Genomic DNA, 25,927 nt, shown 5'->3' on the forward strand with positions numbered 1-25,927 from the left:
ATACACCAGGAGAAAATTTCCTAAGATTCTGTCTCGACAAATCCCGCCTCAGCGGGAATATCCCTCCAGAGCAGGCCCACCAGAGCGAGATTGTGCGAGATAGAAACTCCAAGGATAATCCCCTGTTATTCCCCTGTTTTGCAAGGAACCCTGAGGGGTAATTTAACCAATCCTCGAGATCATCATGTTGCCAAATAAAGATAGAGTAGACCATAAACAAATACTTTTATATATGGACTATGATGTTAAAAGAAATAAATAACATCCGGGTGCTTATAAAAATAGGGAAAGCAATAAAGAAAGTAATAAATTATTTGTTACATGCCCAACCGGGGCAAACTATATGATAGCTCCTAATTGTGGCGAGGGGGAGTGTCGACATCCAACTCTAAGTTCTCTAGGAGGTATTCTCCTTCCCAAGCCTCATTCAGGAAGGGGAACTCTCAAAAGTCGCTGGGATACAATGCGGGAAGCTCCCTCTAGGGAGCGACGCAGGAGAGATTGTCTTTCATATCCACATCATAAGATGATCCCTCTCTATGATCCTCCTCTTCTTCCATCGTAGGTGACGGCGGAACATCTCAACCTCCATGGCGGTGGCTGGTGGCAGTAGAGCAGGGGTTTTGTCAAAATAGCCCCGTAGCCATCTTCGGACCACAGCTAGGTCCTCCTCTAAGTAAGGGTCGAGTGGTGGCTGCGATTGAGTGGGAGGAACAATATCCTCGTCCTCTGTAGTTGCTTCTGCTTGTCTACTCTTGGCCCCATCTGTCCTCCATTTCTTCTTCCCTTGAGAAAATGCCCGACTGATAAGTAAGGGGTGAAAGGGGGGATCCATGGGGAGTATCTCATCAGAGTCCAAAAGCGGTACCCCGGCCATGTTGCACATGGCGAAGATCAGACTCGACAGGAAGAACGCCTTCTTTTTGTCCCAATAGAACACCTTCCATTCAGACACAATATAGGCCCCCATGTTTATACCTATCCCCTAAATGGTGCAAGCCACCACTAGAGCCCACAGAAAGGTCACGTCGGTGTGGTTGCCAGAAAGGCGGATCCTCTTGGACACTAGGTGTAGACATATCTTGGCCTCATCTGACCAGTTAGTGCTAGTGATGCCTTCTGTGATGGGCCAATAAACCTTGTTCCTGTGCTCTAGGGCTACTAGAGTTCCCCATAACCACTCAGATCCATCTCCATCAACCTAGTCTCATAGTCAGCATTGGAGGCATCAGGTACCTCCAACATAACATTGATATAGTGGGAACTCATTGGGATGTCCACCTCTTGAATACAGATGGTAGGGTAAGAGTCGTCCCAACGTACCATAGGGAGTATGGTGTAGAACTCTCTCACCCATCTAGTGCGTGCAGAGGGAAGGGCTGCAGTCAAAGGGCCCCACCCAAACTCATCTATCCAAGCATGTAAAGTAGGTATCCGGTTAGCCACTCCCAGCATATAAAAACCTCTCTCGGGTAGGAACTTGTTGTTCCGATAATCGTGATGCCTCTCTCGACTAGCAACATCAAGAAAGTAAATGAAAGAGAGGTAGGCGTCGTCTTTATGTACCATAATATTATACCTATAAATTTCAAGAAGATTCAATTAGAACTCGATAGTATAGGTATAAAAATTGAGGTTAGAACAAAGAGAGAATAGGAGGAAAAGCTCCAAGAAGCGAGGCCACTGCCTGGCAAAATCCCGCCAAAGTGGGAAGAACACCCAGGCTCCCCAAATCGCTTGCTTTCACAAAAATTTCTAGCATCCAACTATGCTAACACCCTTTATTATCAAGAAATTTCATTTGGAAACTCAATATGATGGCCTAATCGAAGTTTTGGCCAAGAAAAACATTTTAACTTCCACCCCCATGTTCTAAACCGATTTTGGTGAAATTTGGTATTAACCTTACGCCCTAGATATCGTGAAAGCATTGTGAACGTAAGGGGAAGGTTATTTCTACGTTAATCTACTAATGCAAACAAGTTATTCAAAGGGTTGAAAAACTACCCATGGGCCTTTTATTCTGCTGATTCTTAACATGTTATAGTTAGAATATAAATAGTAGTGTAAATCTAAAGTTCTAGACAAGATTGTTACTGTAAAGTAGACTACCAGAGTGAGGAGTTTGAGAGTGTTTTGGAGAAGTTTGATTGAGGGAGTAAAAAGAATTAGGAGAAACCATTCTTCTCCTAATCCTTTACTGCATGCGATACCCCACTAGAGCGGCAGTAACCCCGCTCCAGCAGTGCCGCTCTAGCGGGAAGAATCCTGCCAGAGCGGGAGGGAGGGGCAATGCGATTTGTAAGTTGAATGAATTTTCTTTAAGTAATCTTTGTCGAGCGTGTGTTCAAGATACTTTCTTTCACATCGTAATTCGAAGTACGCAAACTTTTCCCTAAACCTTGGACAATAGTCGTTCTTTCAAGCATACCCCAATAAGTTCGTGCCTTCTTCTCATGTATCATTTGGGGATGAACGATGGGTAAATTGGTATCTATTGTAATTATCTGAACTATCTTTAATTAAGACCAGAAGAAATTACAAGAAAATTAAATCAATCGGGTTCCACAATCCCGTCAGAGCGGGATAGTAGCACCATAGCGCCGCCGCTCCAGTGGAATTCTGGCTGCATAGCGGGAGAATGTGGATAGAACTGAAGTTGCAATTTTCCTATTTTTCCAGCTCTTTCAAAGGGTAAGTTAGAGGCTAAGGTTACTGCAAAAATCCTCCAAAGGCTGCTCTTGATGTGGGAAGAGAAGGGGAATGAATCTTAGCACTAAAAGGGTTCCAATCGATAGAATTCATGCCTATATTGCCCGTCAGACATCTGAAATCCTTCCAAGAATTAGAGTGTGTTATCTCCCCACTGCTGCTTGGCGTCCATATAGGCTAGGTTTTTCTTATCTGAGTAGTTAAGTGTTTACCCATTGTGTAGTATAAAAAGGGATTTAATGAGAGGTCGCATGATTAAGCTCTTGTTCACTGGTCACAGGTAGGAATTTGAGTGTTGTTGGTGGGCTAGTGCAAATTGACCTGGTTAAGAAGGTTGTATAATGATATTTGGGAGTAATTGGAGGTGGTATTGTCGCCTTTAGACCCATGTATCAGTAGATGTTATAATCGTACGTTCCTTGGTAAAATATATGAGAAGAATTGTGATAAACCTTAGAGGTTATCAACCTTTCTTGATTGAGTACAAGATATGAGTGATTTGATATACATTGTTTTGTCTTTCTATTTAATTATAAATATGGATTTGTGATTGTGAGGATCGAGTGTCACGTTCTGAAACATTATTGAATTGTATCACATTTTGATACATTAATAGATCGGGTGATACGTTTCGACACATTCTTGGATCAGGTATCACATTCCGACCATATATGGTTGAGTTTGGGTCATATGATAGGGCCAAGTGTGTGGGGGGTGGTCCCATGAGAGGACCTGATGATATCTATAAACTGTGTAATAGTGAGGATAGTTGTTAATGAGCTAGGGAAAAGGACTTATAAAAGAGCTTCGTTGATTTTGTAGTATGTTATTAGTAAAGGGTTGCAAGTCAGTATGGACTCATTCGTGGGTAAGGTGGTGAACCTTGTTAGCCTACGTTGAGATATATGTGATATTCAATACTTCAGGTTTAAAGGCGGAGGTTGCTTTTTAGCAGGGAGTTGTTCTCATTGGAGTTTTAGTCAACAATAGTATTGGTAGAGGTGGTCATATAGAAATCGGAGTTAGTTATGAGGTGTGAGATGGCTAAGTCCATGGGTTTTAAGGCAACTGGGTCAAGATTAGGGATAAGTTGTGTGAAACCATTGAGTGACTAAGGTTGTTGGCTGGTAATTGTGGGGTGAAGTGCATCGAAAGCATGGTGGGACCAAACCCACAAATCTCAAGTTTGTAAGTCGGGTTTGGTAGGGGAACCGTGGTTAGTAGAGAGGTGAATACATATAAGTGTGGGAATAAGTAGTTTACTAGCAGGTTGAGGTGGATAGGTTTGAAAGCTTAATTATTTATGGTATCTCTTATTTTCCTATACTTATATTATGCGGTGGATATCAGATTGATCGATGATGCCTACTAGTACATGTTGTTTGTACTGATACTACTCTTTTTATGCCACTTGGCATAGTCTGGTTGCAGGGTTAGTGATGTTTCTTAGGTGAAGACGAAGATGATTCTCTAGCTGCTTCTACACTTCCTTATGGTGGGAATTGTGTCTTGTTTCTATTTATACTCTGAATCTTTAGAAGCTCTTGTACCTGTTTAGACTAGTATTCTTGAGGGTGTTAAAGTGTTTCTTGTAATCAACCTTGGAGATTTAAATTAATATATGGTGTCTTACCACTCTTTTAGGACTATTAATGGTATTTTGTAAGGGTTCTCCTATCTAGGTGTTAGAGTAGGTACATGCATGGCCCGGTGGATTGGATCGTGATAATGTGATATCGAAAAAACAAAAAAAAAGATCTCTATTACTTTTGAATTTCGTGCATAACTATGTTCGAATATAATTTATTTTTATTTAAAAAAATATTGTTTATTTCTATTGTTTTGATTTTTTTATGTTTATGCTAAAAATTTTAAAATATATTTTTTATTTTACATTATTTATCTTTCATTCTCTTTTTTTCTCATTTCTCAACCTTTACTTCTTGTTCCATGTAATTGCTCGTATTTTTTTTTATTTAGCATAATTGCTTTATTATTTTAATTGTTGAATTAAAGTTGAATTTCATTGTTGAATGAGGTTATAGACTTATGTTTTATTTTTCTTTTGAATTATAATTACTTAAGTTATGTTGAACTTATTTTATGTTATGTTGAAATTTGCATAAGAGTATTATGTTAATTTTTATTTTGAATTTTTAATATATATCATTTGTTTAGTAATATTGACTTGTTATTACATTGCATGCCATTCATTTTTAGTTAGAATTAATAGATTATTTTTTTCGTCAAATATTTGAATAATTTTATTTCATTATATTTCTAGTATTAATCTTTTTGTCAAACATGCAATCCATAATGTTATTACAAAATGTGTACTTTTAGATCAAATATATATTTACTAATTAATATATTTTCAAGAGACAATATGTATCCTAAATACCTCATGTAATATGATTTATTAGGCAAGTAGTTGTCAAATATTAACTTTTATTTTTTAATTTTAATTTAAAAGTTTAATTTATTTGTGAAATTATAGTTGTGCAACCAACCAGTAAGATTGTAATTACACTATAATCACATTATAAAAAACAAACAAATCATCATAATTATCATATCGTGTAATTAGTAAATACTAAACTATGTAATTACTATTTTAATAATTATATCAGTTTCAATTACCAGTTGTTTTTCCAAATAAACCCTTATTTTTTTGGTAATTAAGTATTGTTTATTAATCACCAAAGTAGGGAGTTACATATCAATAGCTTGTTACAACTCATCAAGCTATATCTCAAAATAAGAAAATACAATTACGAGCTACTTAAGACTATTGTTGCTGGAAATACATAGCTATGAATGACATATTGCAGTTGGATTAGAGCTCTAACACATACCACATACACAATCTCCTTTGCTATTGCTTCGTGTGTGTGACTCTTCTTCTCAAATATTCTACTATTTCTTTCCTTTCATATTGCATGCATGACTTCCGGGTATACCATTTTGAACAATTAAGCTTGAGGAGTCTTGCCTTTGGATAGTTTAATAACCCATTGCAAATGGTGTTCCCAATTGATCAAATCATATTGCGTTCTTTGCATCTATTTCAACACTTTATCCCACACAGCTTTAGTGAAAAGCAATAAAAAACAAATGTTCTCTAGTCTCATTATGTAGTTGGCATAGGCTGCACTTCTCATCTATCTCCAGCCCCCATTTCAGGAGCCTGTCAACCGTTAATAGCTTTTCTTGTAATTATAACCATGTAGTAAATCTTGCATGTGGTCTTTCTTGGTTGGAATACATTAAATCTTTCCATACTACCTTCGGGTGATCTCCAAGTAGGTGATAGTATACCTTCCTTATAGTATCTTTAACTTGTTCAGCTTCTTGTACTTGTGTAGCATAAGCTCTTGCTTCTATGATCCTCCTAATCATCCAGCAGGCTTGCTTTGGCACCTGCACATTGCTTATTTGCTGATCTTTTCTGTAATAAGTATGCACCCATCTAATCCACATTTTGTCTGCCTTATGTTCCAAGTCCCAATATTGTTTTACTATTGCAGCTTTGTTCCATATGTTGATGCTGGTAATATTAAGCCCTCCCATATATTTTGGAGTACATACTTTCTCCCAAGCAACTAATGTTTTCCTTGTAATGGTGTTACTGTCAGACCACAGAAAACTTCTACATTGTGCTTCAATTAGCTTTACTACTTTTGAAGGTAGCATGAATAGTTGTGCCCAATATGCTTGAATCCCAAAGATGACAGTTTGTATTAGTTGCGCCCTTCCTGCATAAGATAGAGTCTTTACTGTCCATGAAGTAATCTTGTGTGTGATTTTGTCGATGAGTGGTTTTCATTGGGTAAAGGTTATTTTCTGAGTAGATAGAGGAACTCCTAAATATTTGAAAGAAAATTCTTCCAAAGAGTATCCCAAGTGAGTAATAATCTTGTTCTGTATTGCTTGAGACACTCCTCCAAAATAAATTGAACTTTTAACGAGATTATCTTGTAGCTCTAAAGCTTTTGAAAATTTGTCAAAAGCCTGCTGTAGACACTTAACAGCTTTCAGCTTACCTGGAGAGAATAATAATAAGTCATCTGCAAAGCACAGATGACTTATATTCAGCTTACCGCATCTTGGGTGGTATTGGAAGTCCTTCATATTTTTTAGCATGTTAAGCTACCTGCTAAGGTATTCCATAGCTATTGCAAATAGATATGGAGAGATCGGATCTCCTTATCTCAGTCCTCTAGAAGCTGCAAAAGGAGAAAGTGGTTCCCCATTTAGTATCACAATGTAAGTCACTGACTTAACACATTCCATGATCCAGCCAATGAATGTTATTGGAAAACCCAACTCAGCCAGAACTTGCTCCAGGTATGGCCACTCCAATAAATCATAGGCCTTTTGTATATCAATCTTGATTAGACATCTAGGAGATATAGTCTTCCTTGATTATCCTTTGATCAATTCGTGAGCTAGAATGATGTTGTCCCCTATTCTTCTGCCTGGTATAAAACCAGCTTGAGCTTCACATATGATAATAGGCATCACTTTCTACATTCTTGTGGCTAATATTTTAGAGATCAACTTGTATACTACAGAGCAGTATGTAATAAGTCTGTATTCTCTGATGTTAGCAGGCTTAGCAGTCTTGGGTACCAAAGTAATAGTGGTACATTTAATAGTCTTATATATAGTACCTGTGTAAAAGAACTCTGTAACAGTTTCAATCACTCCTTGCTAGATAATGTGCCATGATATTTTAAAGAAGACAACATTAAAGCCATCTATTCTTGGTACTTTATCATCACCAATAGTAGTCAAGCTCTCTTGTATTTCATTTCCTATTACTGGAGCCAATAGTTTAATTCTTTGGTCTTGTGATAAAGTAGGTCCTGTTTGCATTACTAATTTATTAACACTAGGCAAATTCTGTGCAGTGGATCCCATCAACCCTTTGTAGAATGCTATAATTTCTTCTTGGATATCCTTAGGTTCAGTCAATGTTACCCCAATAAGTGATGTGATCTCAGTAATTTGCTTTCTTTGAATTCTTTCTTTCATCACAACAGTAAAATATTTTATATTAGAGTCTCCCAATTGTATCCATTTTGCCTTGGATTTTTATTTCATAACACTCTCTTCTATCAGTGACCACTTTTCTAGCTGTTGCATAACAGTTTTCTCCTGGCTTTGCAAATTTTCACTCCACTGAGTTTTAATATGTTGTTGAATAGCTACTAGCTCACTTCTAGCTTGTTCTATTTTTTTGTGTAATAGGCTTATAGGCTTCAGTATTCGGCATTTTGAACCTAGGTTTCAAAGACTTCAATTTATTCCATACTCTCTTCATGCTCATTGTTGGTGATCTTGAGTGCCAAATCTGCTGTACAATGTAGTTAAAATCTTTGTGATCAGCCCAATCATTAAAGAATCTAAATGATACCTTCACTTGTTGTTGTCTACTATACACTGGTAATATCATAGGAGAATGGTCTAAAATGTATGGCAAATCATACTCTAATGCCAAGTGTCCCCACTTCATCATCCATTCATAATTTTCCAAAGCACTATCAATTCTACTACACACCCTATCCATTACAGATTGTTTGTTACTCCAAGTGTAATATGCACCTTTCCATGATAGCTCATTAAGTAGAAAATCATGTATATATTTAGCAAAATCCTTGACCTTTGCCAATTGTACAGAATTCTTAGAGATTCTATCTTGTGGGTACAGTAATGCATTGAAATCTCCACATAAAAACCAAGGACTGTGAATAACTTGAGCTATACTTCACAACTTTCCCCATAAAACTTCCCTTGCCTCTATAGTATTGTATCCATATATAATAGTTATGTGACATTCCACCTGACTCCTTAACTCTTTTACAAATCAATGTAGTAGTTGCCCCTCTTCTTCAATCTATATAGCATCATAGATATCCGTATCCCAAATAACCCATATTCTTCCATTAGTAGCAGTGTGATAATTATGAAGATGTCCCCAACCAGTCCTTATGTTATTTAACACCTTCTTTGCATTGTGGAGCTTCACTCTTATCTCAATCAAATCAGCTAATATAATAGTTTTATTACGGAGGTATTTCTTTACTTCTTTCTGCTTATACCTCTTATTAATCCCTCGAACATTCCAAAATAACCAAGTCATATTGAATGTGTGAGTCTTCTTTTATCCGGTGGAAGATTACTTGTGGATGCTCCTGCTTCTCGAATGCTCATAAACCTATTACGTACATATACTGATTCCAGTATTGGAAAATTGGTGAGATTCAATGCAGTGCTATCAGTTTGATTCTTCCCCTTATTATTTTGTTCCTTAACCCTAGGAATAGTAGCAGACATACCCCTTACATTAACAGGATTCTCCATCAGTGTTTTCTCAGCAGAATGAGTAATCTCCTTATCTGGCAGTTTATGTACCCATTGTTGTTTCAGTTTCTTTTGCTCTGCACACTTGTCTCTTCTCCTATGCTTAGGATACCTGGATTGAGGATCACATTTGTGCCCAATGACTTGGCATACTTCACAGAACATGGGCCTCCAATCATAAGTGACAGTTTGATAAAAACTCTACCACTGGGATCTATTACATGGATTTCATCTGGCAGCTTCTTAGTTGCATCAACTTCTATGAACATTCTAGCATAAGACACCTTGATTTGTTTGGTAGTGCACTCATCTGCATACATAGGATTACCAATCGAGCTAGCAATTCTACTCAGTGAATTACATCCCCAGCAGCTCAGAGGTAGATTTGGAAATGTCACCCAAAGTGGGATCTAAGTTGGGAACTCCTTACTAAACTCAAATTCAGCACTCCATGGCTTGATGATCAGAGGCCGGTAATTAAAAGTATAAGGCTCATTCATCAGAATTGCTTGCATGTCTGCCAATGTATTAAATCTGACAATGAAATACCCTTCCTCATGCATGAAGATGCTTGTGTCAACCTCATTCCAATTTTGACTCACAAATCTCGCCATAGCATTATAGCCTGGGCACTTCCCAATAGCATACACGATTAGAGATCTTTTCCATTAATCTGCTTCAGATTCCACCTCCCCTTCTCTAATTGAATAACCATTTTGCCTTCTATTAACTGAGGGGGAATGTAGCTTAGGGCCATACCACTTCCAGCAGCTCTATTTTGTTTGAACAAATTCACCCAAGGTTCAACCACTGTATCTACCTTCTCTGATTCAGTTATGTTTTCACTAAGATCTGTAGCTTCCTTTCCTGATAATCCTGAATCAGCACTCTTTTGAACTTTCATACTGCCTCCTAGCGGTGTAGTCAGTTGCAATCTCCTAGCCTCTCCGTGCGAGGTTAGCAAAGTGCCACCTACTTCTGGATCTAGCATGGTTGGGGTTTGTGCTCTCTCATTCACACAAATCTCTTCTACAGCTGAAACACGAGCCCCTACTGAGCTTTCAAATGTAGCTATAACCTCCTTCCTTGGTCATCCCCTTCCACGAGCTTGCCCTCTCCCTTACCTCTACCCCTGACCATGGCTTTCACACCGGCGTAGTTAAGCTAACTTACGCCGAGAGCATTTTCAGAGAGAGAATTTAAAGTTTGTACTTGTTTATGCACTATTATTGTTTGGCCAAGTTTTTAAAAACTGTTTGTAATAGCTTGTTTGACTAAATTTTTAAAATCAATTTATAAAGTTTTTTCAAAAAGTACTTTGATGAGAAACAACTTATTTAACTAATCAATCTAAAAAGAATTTTGAGCAACAATTAATATTTGCCCAAGCTTTAAAAAAATATTTCTAAGTTTATTTTCTCATATTCAAAAAGGTATTTTTGGAGAGAAAAAAAATGATATTTTGTAAAGTTTTTGAAAAATAATTTATGCTACTTCTCATAAGCATTTATTTTCTCCCAACAATTTGATCAAATACTTCACCTTTTAAAGTAAATATTTTCAACCTTTCAAAAATATGGTTAAACAAGCTACAGTGTATTTTTCTCAAAATGTTTTGTCAAAACAAATTACTTTTTGAAATACCTATTTTTTTTTCAGTTTTCTCAAAAACAATTTAGACTTCTACTCAAAAACACTTTTGATTTTAAAAAATTTAAAACTTGACCAAATAAGCTAGGTTGTAGTCACCTAGAAGTTGATGTTTTTTTTTATTTGGTTCTTCAATCACACGAAAAGACCATCATTTTTTCTTATATAAAAAAGGACCCAAAAGGAATGCTTTGAATTGGTCCCCACTCCATAATTATTAATTAGTAGTATTAAAATATTCGATCTTGTTTATGTTTGCTGATCTAAGTGATGTCGTCAAAGTCAAAAATATGTAGTATTACTTACTTATATACTTAATTATTCTCTTTTTATTTTTATTTTTTCAAATTAAGAAAGATAATTTGCTCTTTTTTTGTAGACCATGCATATTATTCGTTTAAAAACTTTTTAATATGCTTGAAACAAGATTATGGAGGACGTACAAGAAACTTTTTAATATTCTTTGAGACAAACCTTTTGAACTTTATTCAATAATCTATAATCTTTTTGCTTCTCATACAACAAGACTTTTGATTTTTTTTTAAAAAAAGGTTACAATCTGATAGATAAGATTTTTGGAAAAGTTTTAAAAAACTACTTTTCATGACTTTCTTGTACGAAAGTGAAAAATTTGTTGCATTTAGTTTACAATACAAGATTTGATTAGCTAATTGCAAATGATTTCTATTCAATTGTATCAATAAAAAAGAGTTTCATACGTATGTAAGAAGCCGGCATTTTCAAGCATATAAAAGAATTTTAACTTTCTAGTAAACTGTCTTAGCTAATATAGATAATACACCAAGGATATTATAATTTTATTTTATTTTGATATTTGCGGTTAAATGTTATTAAGGATACGTCTTATATGATCAAGCATTAAGACTTAAGTGGGTTGTGTCAAAAATTGATTCAAATTTAGGGTGGATTGATCCTAATAAATTTTAATTTTTAAAAGATTTTTTCCTAAAAATATATAGCTATTATATATCATTAAATACAAGTACTAGAAATTATATTTCCAGCTAAAATGATTGTGAAAATAAATTAGACAAAGTTAAGAGACTTTGAAAGACAAAATAAAGTTAAGTCACTATGAATTGAGTATCCGAACAACAACTCAATAAAACTTCGTGTGAGTAATAATCAAAAGAAAGAAGGGGAGTCTTGTCATATTGCCATGTGAGTAGGAGATCTTAGGTTCGACTTTGACAACCTGTGAAATAGTCTTTTATAAAAATGCTAAATAAAATGGTATGCAATACACCTTTTTCAAATTACATATATAACGAAAGCTCAGTAGATCAAACTGTCTAAAATAAAGAAAGGGAAGAAAAGTGTGTTGGCGGCGGCCCTAAATTAATTTTGTTTAAATGTTAATAATTGCATTTTAGCATCTACGTATTTGAATTAATCACTTGTTAGATTTCCTAATTTAATTAATCCCAATCACTATTGTCCAGATTCAATGTACCTATCAGTCCCCACAAGAGTCCAATTTGATTGCCAAAATCATTAATATATTATCTACTCCCGTTATTATTTATTTGTTAAATATTTTTTAATTTAATTTAATTTTTTATTTGTTATTTTGACAAATCAATGAATGATAATTTTTTTTATTATTATATCCTCAATTTATTAACATAATATTAATGTCTTTAAAAAATATAGTGAGTAAATATGTTTAATACTCTATCAATTAATAGAGATAAAATGGTAAATTTATATATCAATCATTATTTTCTAAATAAACGTATCAAGTTAAAATTTGACAAGTAAAAAGAAACGGAGAGAGTAATTATAATTACTATAATTAAAAAGAAAGAACAAAAGTCCAATTTCACTTATCTGTCTTTTTGAGTCTTTGACTATATATTAACCCACTCGCATGCTTCACGCATTACCACTCTCTTATTTCAAATTCAACCAATGGAAAGAATGAAAAAAAACAAGTTTAATTTCTCCTTTTATAATTCATATAGTAATATCTTTTAAAATTATCTACTACAATATTTTATTTTATTTTTAAATATTTTATTTCATTATAGAATCTAATTTTAAATTTGTTAATATTATGTATTAATCATCTCATGAATTTATTACATAGTCTACCCTCACTCTTTATGATTATTATTTTAATATCACATGTATAACATATCCCTTTTCCTTTTACTAGGATAATTTGTGTTGTGCATGAACCTAATAACAATACTCTAAATATTTAAAATGTAGAATTTTTTTATTTAGATTTTTTAGGAATCATATAGTGTAGAGGGCTAATTTTTATTTTTTTTTAATTTATAAATTTTTTTAAAAAATATGATAATCCAGATACATTAATTCAGTAATTCGAATACATTAATTAAGATTTTTATGTATAATCAGATAACATTTAAAATATGATACATTGAATATAGATAATTTATGAATCAGAATTAATGTATCCGGATTACTGAATTACTGTATTTGGATGGAAATAGGGGATTTTTGAAATTTTTAAAAATGGATGAGAATGATGAAAAATATGATAAATAAAAGAGTGTAATTATGTAATTTTTCTTTAAAAAAAATTATATTATCAACAAATATAAATTTAAACGAATTTTTTAACTCACTCCAGTTGGCGTGATTTGAAAATAAAGTATATCTTCTTTTGAACTTTAACTTTTAGGTTATAATTTGGACCAACAAAATATGAATTTTCTTCTAAATAAAAAAAGAAAAAATTGTTTAATTACACTTCTTTATTTATCATATTTTCTATTATTTTTATTTATTTCAAAAGATTTCAAAAATTCCTTCTTTATATCCGGATATATTAATTCAGTAATTCGGATACATTAATTCAATAATCCGGATACATTAATTCTGATTCATAAATTATCTCTATGTTCAATGTATCATGCTTTAAATATTACCTGATAATACATAAAAAACCTAATTAATATATTCGAATTACTGAATCAATGTATCTAGATTACTAAATTAATATGTATCCGAATTACCATGTTTTAAAGGAATTTCTATAAATTAAAAAAAGTAGAAAAAAATGGCAATTAGCCCTCTACCTCGTGTGATTCCTAAAAAATTTATAGTGTCTCGTGTAATACTACAACACTTGTCAAAATCTATGATAGAATTAAATTATTATAGTATTTGACTAAGTTATTCTTTATACTCTCTCCGTTCTTTTTTACTTGTCAATTTTTGACTTGACACACTTATTAAAAAATCAATTATTGATATGATGAGTTTACCATTTTACCCTTATTAATCACTAAAATCATAATCAAAATTCCAAAATATTTTGATACCAAATATATTAATTCTCTCAATAAATTGAGGGTATAATAGGTAGAAAAAAAATTGTACTTTCTTGATTTGTCAAATTTGACAAGTAAAAAGGAAAAATTAAATTAAGAAATTTTTGATAAGTTCATAGTCTCGTTATTCTTCTCTATTCATAGGCGTAGTAGTGCATTACGATATCTTGCGCTTTGACTTCTGATTTCTGTTATTTCTGTTATTATTTATTACTTTCTATGCTTTGATTACTCAATTTTACCTGTGACGCTTTCATTATTTATTTAATCGTTATTTGTTATTAGTATTTATTTATTTGTATTTATTTGTTATCTATTCGTTATTTGTTTGTTGTTTTTCTCATAAAGCTTTTAATTTTCTATTCTTATCTAACATTTTTTTTATGCATTTATGTTTTTACTGAGCCGAGGGTCTCCAGGAAACAGCCGTCCTACCTTGGTAGGAGTAAGGTCTGCGTACATTCTACCCTCCCCAGACCCCATGTTGTGGGATTTCACTGGGTTGTTGTTGTTGTTGTAAAAGGAAACAATGGGAGTATCTTTTTCCCACCAATTGAATTTTGTTTTACTCTATAAAAATTAGTTACTCAGAAAATGATTATACTATTTAATTTTATAAGATAAAATAATTAATTAAATTTATTAATTATTTTTAAAAAATTGGATTTTGATAATTATTATTTTATATAGTTATTTAATAATAAAAATAGTATTGAATGAAAATACTAAATTTGTCTCGATTTATTTAAAATAAACATATAAAATAAAAACTTTATTTTACAGTAAAGTGATGCAGGTAAAGTGAAAAATCATTAAATGACAGAAATAATCTCTAATTCAATATTAATTTCGAGAAGCACACACATTTGACAGCGAGTTTTGTACTATTTCCCTTTATTAGTAAGTAACATAAATCTATCGTTTGAATTCCATTTTTCTCTCTTATTCTTCATCGTGTATATAGATCTTTATGTTCCTATAGTCATTAATAATATATAGTTTTAAGTTGTGAATGCTATTAGGAAATCAGACCCCAACACTGTGAATGTAAAGACAAGAGACGTCAACGTGGCTCACTCTCGCAAACAAGAATAAGTAATTCATCGAAATCAGAAACAACATAAACCAACAATAAACCACTCCAACAAAAGTTCTGATCGGCCTCTTAAAATTCATTTAGAATCTCCCAAACACAAATCAAATTTGCATATTAACTATAAAATACGTTCCAGACCCCGTTGGAATCATCAAAGCTTGATACGATGTTGGCTTGATTTAAAATTTATTATCATCAAACTAAGTTTCTAAAATACTAGAATGCAACCAATGACCCAAATAACTTTTGAGTACCTCAACAAATCATCCAACAAAATCATAAATCACACTTCAAATTTAATGGGGATTTTAAAACTTGAATCGTATATCTTATTGACCTAAAATATTGACTTTGATCAACTTATCAAACCTAATCTAAAACTTATATGATCACCTCGAAATTTATGCTATCCATCTTGCAAGTCATAAAAGGCATAACGAATGAACAAAAATGATCAAAATAGAAAAAATAAGATGAAAATACAAAACGTGCATAAAGATCGTTATAAAAATTGACGGAGAAATTTAGTTTTTAAGTCAAATTTGTGGTGTAAATAATTTTTCACCTAGTGAACTAGTAGTATTTATAAAAAAAAAATTAATTTCTTTTTTCTTTTAATTTTATAATAACTAATGGGGTTCTATTTTTTGACGAAAAAATATTTTGCAGTCTCATTTTATGTCAATATATTTGAATATTACGAAGTTTAAGACATTAACGTGATATTTACCTTATATCGACGATAACAAAATAAAATATATTATAATAATACTTGGAATTATGTTAATAAAAAAAAATATTAAAGTAAAGTTTAAAATTGAAATTATTTTGATGTAACTAAATTCTTGAATATATATATATATATATATATATATATATATATATATATATATATATATATATATATATATATAAAAGTAAAATGACAATAAATATTCTTTGACACCCCAAAAGGAGTAAAAACATCAAGAAAATCTAATATAACACCATCTTTTTAATTCGTAAGAAATATATATTATAGCATATGAAGGTAACAAAATATTTGTACAAGGAACATGAGTTAGAGCTTGTTTGGATTGATTTTTTATTTTTGACTTATAAATCAAAAGTTATAAGTTTGTAACGATCTGTTCAGTCATTATGGGTGGTGTAACATCCCAACAGTTACTAAGTCCAGATCAAATCTTGAAAACTTCAGAAAAGAATTAGTCTGATTTTTTTTTTGATTTACGACCCTTATACCACTGTGGAATGATTCACAGATCGTAATGGGATCCGTAGATCAGGGTCCAAAGCAGAAAAATTATTGAAAAGTTTCACGGACTCTTCCACGGATCATAGAAACTTTCACGGGCCGTAGATTAGTTCATAAAATAAGACGCTAGAACTCATGAAAACCCCGACTTTTACGGACGCTTTTGTGGACCGTAGAAGCTCCCGTAGAGCCAACCTTTAGAACTCATAATTTTCCTTTGTTTTCTATGGGTGTTTATACGGTTCGTAGACAACCTCTTACAGTTGTTGGTATTCTCAAAACTATATTTTGAGAATAAGTAAAGAAATGTATAGAGATAAGAGTTTCTTGAGAAAGTTTGATGAACAAAATGATGATATAAGGTAGGTATTTATAAGTGTGAAGGAGAGACCTAACAATAATTAAAATAATTATAAAAAAAATTTAAAAATTTAATGGAGGATTGTGATGTCATGGGTGATGTTAAATGGAGGACTATTGATGTCATGGATGATGTCAAACGCATCTAGATCTTCTATGGTTGGTGAGATGAATATGCTTTTTACGGAATACCCTTTTTCGAAGCTATGTTTGAACACAGTACTTCCTAATTAGGATTTGATGTCTCATATGAATTATTTCTCTAGAAGTATAATTTCATGTCGTTAAAGAATCAACTAATTTGGAGCATTCTATAGTGAGATATGATTTTTTTTCTACAAATACTCAATTTCGTCACAACACCATGTCTAAAAAAATTTAATTTATTTGACCTACTTAGCCTCCAAAGCTTAAGATCTATGAAAGTTGTAGGTAGTGATGTTGGGGTTATTCAGAAATTTGAATCACCTAATTTGGACTATCCTATGAAAAGTTATGCCCAATATACAGAAGTTGTATCATTTTCATCAAGAATTGAAACACCATATACAACGTTTTTAGGGGGTGTTACAGTCATAAGGAAAAACAATGTTTGAAAGTCTAATCCAGGAAGAACGAGTAAAATGAGGAGAGCTCATAGCAGCCTAAAAGAATTTGCTCGCCCATGAACTCTGGCAGCTAATGATCCTCTATTCTAGGTCTCTCAACAGGCATCTGAATATGCCTTGTACTCAACAAAGACAGAGCAAGTATAGTATCAATACACAAAAACAACAGTGTACTAGTAGGATCACGAACTAGCCCGTAAGCGAGACATGAACAAGTCAATACAACACCATAAGCACATATATACATAACATATAATGTTGAGTACTGCTTAGGATATGATATTGGTTAAGTCTATTATGTATATATATGCTTATGGTGTTGTATTAACTTGTTCATGTCTCGCTTACAGGCTAGCCGCATAATCCTATTAGTACACTATTGCTTTTGTGTACTGATACTACACTTGCTCTGTCTTTGTTCAGTACAGAGCATATTCAGACGCTGCTGAGAGACCTAGAATAGAGGACCATTAGCTGCTAGAGTTCAAGGGTGAGCCAAATTCTTTAGGCTGCCATGAGCTCTCCTCATTCTAGTACATTCTTCCCTATTTATATACGCATATACATATAGTGGAGCAATTTAGAAAGCACATAAATCACATACAGAAAACAAACTATCACCTACCTCGAATTCAAGCTTTGAGCCACTCTAAAGTGCAGGAGATTTTTCTTTCCGGGTTTGTTCAGCTTGTTTTTAGCCTAAAAATAGTAATAACATACAAAAGATCAATACAAGGGCCTAATTTATATGAATTATAATATAATTCCCCTCTTATGTCAAACCTGTGATCCTAACCCCCTATCTAGGGCTATTTTCCATCATTAGTTTTAGGCTAAAATCCTCCCCCAATGATCACCAACCATAATTTCTAGGTTCTAAGAATCAAAATATGAATTAAGAGAGTGATTTACTTACCTTTGGTATGAAGTATGGTGAAAATCAGCAATAATTCGCCCCTTATGGTCTCTTAAGAATGAAATGGTATGACTAAAAACCATTCTGGAACTTTTTTCCGACTTTAAGTCACGTTTGTCCCACCACGTCGGGACTATCCCTCTCTGATGGCCCCACCTTGGTGGGATTATTCCCGCTTTGGAGGGATATGCGGAGACAGTGAGTTCGTAAAGAGTCTCCAAGTCTCCCATATCACAACATAAACTCACCACAAGACGCCTTAAAATATACCTTTCATGCCAAGTCTAATTTCGGGAGTTTTACTCGCCCGAATGTGATTCCGTAAAGTTGTACGGGCTCCGTATCATCTTGTCTATCAACTAAATCAATCAAACTATAGGGTCAATCCCCCATCCATTTTCGGATTACCCTAGACTTCATCTAACTCAGAATTCGTCCAAGTCTGACCTAGACTCAAAATTTTCCAAGTCACTACTCGAAGTTTTCTGACCCGAATTTCTTTCCTATTGACTTATCCATAATAATGAGAACATGTCGTTACAGTCGTTTCAATAAGATTTTAACAGAAAAATCTTAAAACACTTAGATACAAGTAATGTAGTTCAAAATAGAGCAAAGTTAACAATAATAACAAACTAAAATCAAATTATAAATAACATACATATTATAAATAATATGAATGTATAAATACTTTAATTTAGATATATCTTTATTTTATTCAAATGTTATAATTAGGATTATAATTTGACATTTTATATGAAATCAAAAAATTTAATGTAATTTTTTGCATGATTTTAGTTAATATTATAATCAAATAATGAACAAAATTAAAGCAAAAATTTATTCCGACATAATTCTATAATCTTCATAATCAAATGCCCTTTTAAGAAGAAGTGCATGTGTGGAAGGACACTATATTTGAGTGTAATTATATAGTTTGACATGTTTATTTGATCACATAATTAGTAAAAAATAAAATGTAATTAAAAAGGATAATTACACTCTCCAAAATTCTAGAAGGGGGTGGGGGTTTAAGTTTTTAATTCTTTCCTTTTTATTTTTATTCCTTCATTCACATTTTTTTTTCTCACCGAGAATGTTTTCTAGTAAATACAACCAGTAATGTAAATCAAACAATCAACTATATCTGCACGACCTTCCTTATTTTTAACATTTGAAACATCAACTTTACCTTCTATAAGTACATCGCTAACTTCTATAACATCTGAATTCTTGAAATTTTTGATTTTATATGTTTTGATATTTCAGAGTAGGCAGAAGCGGGTCAAGTTCGTATCACCGTGGAGCAACAATTCCATTCGAATTTTATTTATTTACTCGATAATTTATCTTATGATTTTACGATTGTCAAAAAATCCCTAAGAAGTATCAAACATTTTCGATGAGATCCTTGGAGCAATTCTTAGATAGCTTCACTAGTTTCCGGTGCAACTTTATTTTTCTTCATGTCTTTGTATTTCTCAATATTTAATTCTTGCGATTTCATGTAATTGCTCATTTTGTGAATTTCTTATGAGTTTTTCTTATTTTCTTCTTATGACATAATTGTGTTATTGTTCTAGTTTTTAAAACTATACTAGTATTAGAAAAATAAGTTATTATACTGTTAAAGTAGACTTTCATTGTTGAATGAGTTTATAGACTTGTGTTTTTTCTTTCTTTTGAATTATATTTACGTAATTATATTAAAATTTAGTTTATATTATGTTAAAATTTAATATAAGAGTATTATGTTAGTTTTTTTAATTTTAATTTTAGATTATATATTTTATGTCAATTAGTTTATTTTAGTACTAGCTACTTATTCTTTCATATTACATGTTATTTATTTTTCACTTACAATTGATTAAATTGTTTTTTGAATAATGTTAAGGCATTATAGTTATAAATATTCTTTTGGTGGTTAGACTATCTCTGTTGTATGGGGTGGAGTGCTGCCTAGTCAAGAACTCACATGTTTAGAAGATGTATGTTGTGGAGACAAGGATGTTGAGATGAGTGTGTAGGCATACTATAAGCGACAAGATTAGGAATGAGGTTATCCGGAAGAAGGTGAGAGTGAACTTTATGGCGGACAAGATGGTTTAGGTATGTGAAGAGGAGGTGTGAGATGCTAATTGGGCATATGCATAGGGGTAGAGGTAGGCCAAAAAAACAGGATATGACGCAATTTTATATTATTGAGGACATGATTCTATATATGAAGGAGTGTTGTCTTGCCTTGCGAATGTTTAGGCTTGATAATACTAGTTGTACCTTTGTAGTTCTTGCCATATGTTGTTTATTATGTTTCGAGTATCACACTATTTTGCTATTGTTATTATTTCAAATCTACTTTACAATGCTTTTCTTATTAACGGTTATATATTCTTCATTATTTTCTTCTTTTTCTATTCGGACTTATTACACTTAAGCCAATAATTTTTTAAAAATAACATATCTATTTTCATAAAATGTGTACACCCCATCTTCCCGCGACTTTCTAAATGAACCGAGGGAGAAAGGAAACTCTTTTAGCACGCGTAGAAACAGATCTAAAAATATGAGCGCGTGAAGAATTAAAAGATACTGTCCCGTGCCATGCACGTGACTCAGCACTAAAAAAAGGTCATCAATCCTTCGCCGTTCTTCTTCACCACCCAAATATATCTGAATACTCTCTCAGCTGCTCTCTCCGCCATTTTCACAAAATTCTCCATTTCTTAAAAACCCTAGCTTACCTTCCTTTCTCCCATTTTGGCTAGGGATGACGACGTCGTTTGGAGCAACGATCAACATCGCCGCCGTAGATGACCCGAACCCGAAGCTCCAAATTCAGAGGTTTAATGGATTGAAAAGCACATCCAATTCGATGTTGCTTAACAGACGTATCCATCGGTCATTTTCCCATTCCAGTTCTACTTCTATTGTCCGTGCTGTAGCTACGGTATAAATTAAAAAAGATTAATTTTTTCTCCAATTTTTATTTGATTTTTTTTTTGCTCCTAATTGCGCATTGATTGATCCGCTGATGTCTCGATATGTAAAATCTTTTTTTTTAGTCTCCGCCGCTTTTTCCATTCTCTTAATTTTAATTTTTTAAATAGAAATGTTTTTTTTTGGTTGTTGTGGCTCGATTGAGCATTGATTGAACTGCAGATGTAGTTTTTTTTTTGGGTGAATTTATTTCAATAAACTTATTTGTATGCAATGCATTTTTTTTAAAAATGTTTTCTTTTGCTTATCCAAAGTAAATTTGCCTATTGTCCCTGTCAATTAGCCGCCTTTTGCTATCTTTTTCTTGAGTGCGTTATTCATTTTTCTTGGGGGTGGGGCTGCCATAGTAGGAATTGGAAGCTTCTCTGAAGTAAGGGATGAAATTCCCTGAGTCTAGAATGATGCTTCTTATGGCTGCTGAAAATATTGAACTTTTTGTATGGGTGCTATGCTTTGTGTTTCTTCAAGTGATGCTTGGTAGTTATCGTGATGTGTGTTACTACTGCAATTTATGTTTCTGTTAGGACTCAGTTAGGAGGAATTCTGTTATTTTCCATCATACTGTGTGCGTGATAGAGCTTTGTTAACTGTGATGTGTCTGCTGATCTTTTGCAGCCGGCGAAGCCAGCTGCAGTGGAGACCAAGCGTAGTAAGGTTGAAATCTTCAAAGAACAGAGTAACTTTATAAGATATCCTCTTAATGAGGAGATTCTAAATGATGCCCCAAACATCAATGAGGCTGCAACACAATTGATCAAGTTTCATGGAAGCTATATGCAATACAACAGAGACGAGCGTGGGACAAGATCGTACTCATTTATGCTTCGGACAAAGAACCCTGGTGGGGAGGTACCGAACAAACTCTACTTAGTCATGGATGATCTTGCCGACCAATTTGGAATTGGGACACTCCGTTTGACAACAAGACAGACCTTTCAGCTGCATGGGGTCTTGAAAAAAGACCTAAAGACAGTAATGAGTACAATCATCCACAACATGGGTTCAACTCTTGGTGCATGTGGTGACCTCAATAGGAACGTTCTTGCTCCAGCTGCCCCGTTTGCAAAAAAAGATTATATGTTTGCTAAACAAACCGCTGATAACATTGCAGCACTCTTAACTCCCCAGTCTGGATTTTACTATGATGTTTGGGTAGATGGGGAGAAATTTATGACAGCAGAACCTCCTGAAGTTGTGAAAGCTCGAAATGATAATTCCCATGGAACAAACTTCCCTGACTCACCTGAACCCATTTATGGAACTCAGTTCTTGCCAAGGAAGTTCAAAATTGCAGTTACTGTGCCAACTGATAACTCGGTGGACATCTTCACGAATGACATAGGAGTTGTTGTTGTATCTGATGAGGATGGAGAGCCTCAGGGATTCAATATATATGTAAGAAGGAAATATGTAGATTCTTGTCTCTTACTTCTTTTGCTTGTTATAAGGACTAGTATAATCCTCGACTTCATTTGCAGGTAGGTGGTGGTATGGGACGAACTCATAGGATGGAAACTACTTTTCCTCGTTTGGCTGAGCCATTAGGTTATGTTCCTAAAGAGGATATACTCTATGCAGTTAAAGCTATTGTTGTTACTCAGAGAGAGAATGGGAGAAGAGATGACCGCAGGTATAGCAGATTGAAATATTTACTCAGTTCATGGGGGATTGAGAAGTTTCGATCTGTCACTGAACAGTATTACGGAAGGAAGTTTGAACCTTGCCGCGAATTGCCTCAATGGGAATTTAAAAGTTACTTGGGATGGCATGAACAGGTTAGTGTCTGTGGAAGGAATTCATCAAATGTTCATTTCTGACAAAAGTTGCCTATTTCAAAAAAATGTTCATCTCTGACAATGTGTTCTGTTGTAGCGTCAATTGTGATTCTTAACATTGATATGATTTATTAATCTTTTCCTTCCCATTAAACTAACTTCCTCCGATTTTTCTGTGTTCTGCAAATACTTCTGTCAGGGAGACGGTAGTTTGTTTTGTGGTCTACATGTTGACAATGGTCGTGTAAAAGGAGAGATGAAGAAGGCACTCAGGGAAGTTATTGAGAAGTATAATCTGAATGTGCGTCTCACACCCAACCAGAATATTATCTTGAGCAATATTCGGCAAGCTTGGAAGCGCCCTATCACCACAGTCCTTGCACAGGGTGGTTTGCTGGTAAGGCTAAGTATTCAATTGATCCTTATATGCTTTCCATGAATAAGTGATTGAGATTTCTCAATAAGTAGAAAAAGGTTATGCAGAGCAGTGTCTTTGGAGCTGTTCATGAATATGGAATGCCATAATACACAAAAATGTTCTTTTGATGAAATACATGCTTATGGAATATAATCAGTCTGAAAAAGTATAAACATGTTGTTGTTGACATAATTATGTAACTAAAAATTTGCTTTCTAACACTTAAGATTTCAAATGAAATCGTCACACACTTCAACATGGTATCAAAACAAGTGTAGGTCCTGGTGTCCTGCTTCGAGTCTCACTGCCACCCCTTATCATTTTTGTTTTCCATGTGCTTGGCTCATAAAATGAATCAAGCCGCACATGAGGGGGCGTGTTGAAGACATAATTAACTTAGAAGTATGCCTCTATGTAACAACTTAAGCTTTTAAATGATGGTCACACACTTCAACACACGTTAGTATCTGGTGTTCCTAGAAATCCTCTGAGTTGTCTGATAGTTCCTCCCCCATTTGGTGTATTTTACTTTTTACTACTCCCTCTGTCTCCAAAAAATTGGTCGGTCTGGAGGATGATGGCCAACTGAATGTTATAACCTTGATGGTAGACTCATAACTTTTTTAAGGTACACATCCTGCTGAAAATTTGCCAACTTTGTACTTGCAGGTTTGTCACTTCTTTATAATATATATAATATATGCGAGTTTCGAAAATTTGAGCTACGTGTTTCTTAACGTGAATGAAGTGGTATTTATGTTGTATAGGGTGGCCTAGGTGAACCATCAAACTGATGTGAATCTCCTCTAGTTTTCTTGATAATCCTTGCGTAACATGTAGAGAAAAGAAAGTTGCTAACTTCTCCTGATGGTCCGATATAAGCTTTCCTATAGTTTGTGTTTAGCATTTCATTACGGTATTCCACTTTTGTAATCATTGTCATTTTTCATTGAAAAGCAACCTAGGTTCGTGGATCCTCTCAATCTAACAGCAATGGCGTGCCCAGCTTTTCCACTTTGTCCTCTAGCAATAACTGAAGCTGAGCGTGGAATACCTGACATCCTCAAGCGTGTTCGAGCTATTTTTGAAAAGGTATGAAGTATTTAAAATTTTCTGTTATACTGTCGGTTTGTGGTGCACATTGAATGAGATTGACCTTCGTGGTTCCAGGTTGGTCTGAGGTTCTATGAATCTGTTGTCATAAGGGTAACAGGCTGTCCTAATGGATGTGCTCGACCATACATGGCTGAACTTGGATTGGTTGGAGATGGTCCAAACAGCTATCAGGTAGTTGAATTTTGGAGGTCTATTGACTTGTTGCTGTGGTTTAGTATTTATAATTGTGGGATCTAGTGACACTAATAGTGTTGTTTGTCTTAGATCTGGCTTGGTGGAAATCCCAATCAAACTTCATTGGCAAGAACTTTCAAGGATAAGGTTAAGGTTCAGGATCTTGAAAAAGTTCTGGAGCCTTTATTTTTCCATTGGAAAAGAAAGAGACAATCGAAAGAATCATTTGGCGAGTTCTCAAACCGCTTGGTAAGGAACAGTTCTTCTGGTAATTAACATTGTATTTGTCAAAAGCAAATCAGATTGAAACTGAAAACACCATTTCTGTTTCATTCTGGAATTCTGCGAATGAGGAACCTGAATCATTTAAGATTCTTATGTACTTTTCTTATAGGGATTTGAGAAACTTGGGGACTTTGTTGAGAAATGGGAAGGCATCCCTGAGTCATCATCTCGTTATAACTTAAAGCTATTTGCTGATAAAGAGACGTATGAAGCCATGGATGCACTTGCAAGAATACAAAATAAGAATGCCCATCAATTGGCGATTGAGATAGTTCGCAATTATGTTGCTTCCCAACAAAATGGGAAAAGCATGGACTGACCAAATCTTCTTTTGTGTTACAAAATAGCAAAAGATTATGCAAGGAGATTTAACCGGTGACCATGTCTTGATCCTGTTATTGTTTGGGTGAAACAAGTGGAGAATTTTGACATAATATTCTGCAAGCTTTTGTAGTACTTCACTTGTAGACTTGACAGTACGCTGCATTTTCTTTTCCTTTTATTTTTCGTTGTTCATTTTCCATTTTCTTTTCAAGAGTAAACAATATCTGATAATGGCCTGTATTTTATTTCTTTCAAATTAGTTTTTGGAAGGGTGCCTTTTTAAAGTACATGTCCCAATCCCTTTTTACATTACACATTTTACTTTAGTTGTGTCGAGCCGTTACATTTTCCCTTCCCCCTTCTGTGTGGATTAAAGAATCTGTGATCAAGATCTACACATGGTGTAGTGATGTTGCAGGAGCATGATTATCGTACCAAATGCATGCCTTGATGATTGTATTTTGCTTTGTCAGAGAGGAAATCTGTCTGGATTTACTAATTTCCATATGGTATATATGCTCAATTAAATTTTCTACTATGATCAATTTC

At 33.8% G+C, this 25,927-nt stretch overlaps 1 protein-coding gene across 1 annotated transcript; it reads left to right on the forward strand.

The window, feature by feature from the left end:
- The first annotated feature begins 20,929 nt into the window (after positions 1-20,929).
- On the forward strand, positions 20,930-25,662 carry LOC129902284 (sulfite reductase 1 [ferredoxin], chloroplastic). Its single transcript, XM_055977453.1, has 8 exons — positions 20,930-21,236; positions 21,902-22,681; positions 22,765-23,061; positions 23,261-23,458; positions 24,437-24,571; positions 24,650-24,766; positions 24,860-25,018; positions 25,164-25,662. Exons 1-8 carry the CDS (start codon positions 21,057-21,059, stop codon positions 25,371-25,373), a joined length of 2,076 nt encoding a protein of 691 aa, XP_055833428.1. The 5' UTR covers positions 20,930-21,056; the 3' UTR covers positions 25,374-25,662.
- Positions 25,663-25,927: the final 265 nt, after the last annotated feature.

This window comes from Solanum dulcamara, chromosome 9 (genome assembly GCF_947179165.1).
Source record: "Solanum dulcamara chromosome 9, daSolDulc1.2, whole genome shotgun sequence".
Lineage (NCBI taxonomy): Eukaryota > Viridiplantae > Streptophyta > Magnoliopsida > Solanales > Solanaceae > Solanum > Solanum dulcamara.

Excerpts from the sequence above, each read along its gene's own strand:
- LOC129902284 (XM_055977453.1), top strand. The coding sequence starts at position 21,057 with ATGACGACGTCGTTTGGAGCAACGATCAACATCGCCGCCGTAGATGAC. Across the intron at positions 23,459-24,436 it reads TTGCACAGGGTGGTTTGCTG|CAACCTAGGTTCGTGGATCC; the intron begins GTAAGGCTAAGT and ends TTCATTGAAAAG. Across the intron at positions 24,767-24,859 it reads ATGGTCCAAACAGCTATCAG|ATCTGGCTTGGTGGAAATCC; the intron begins GTAGTTGAATTT and ends TGTTTGTCTTAG.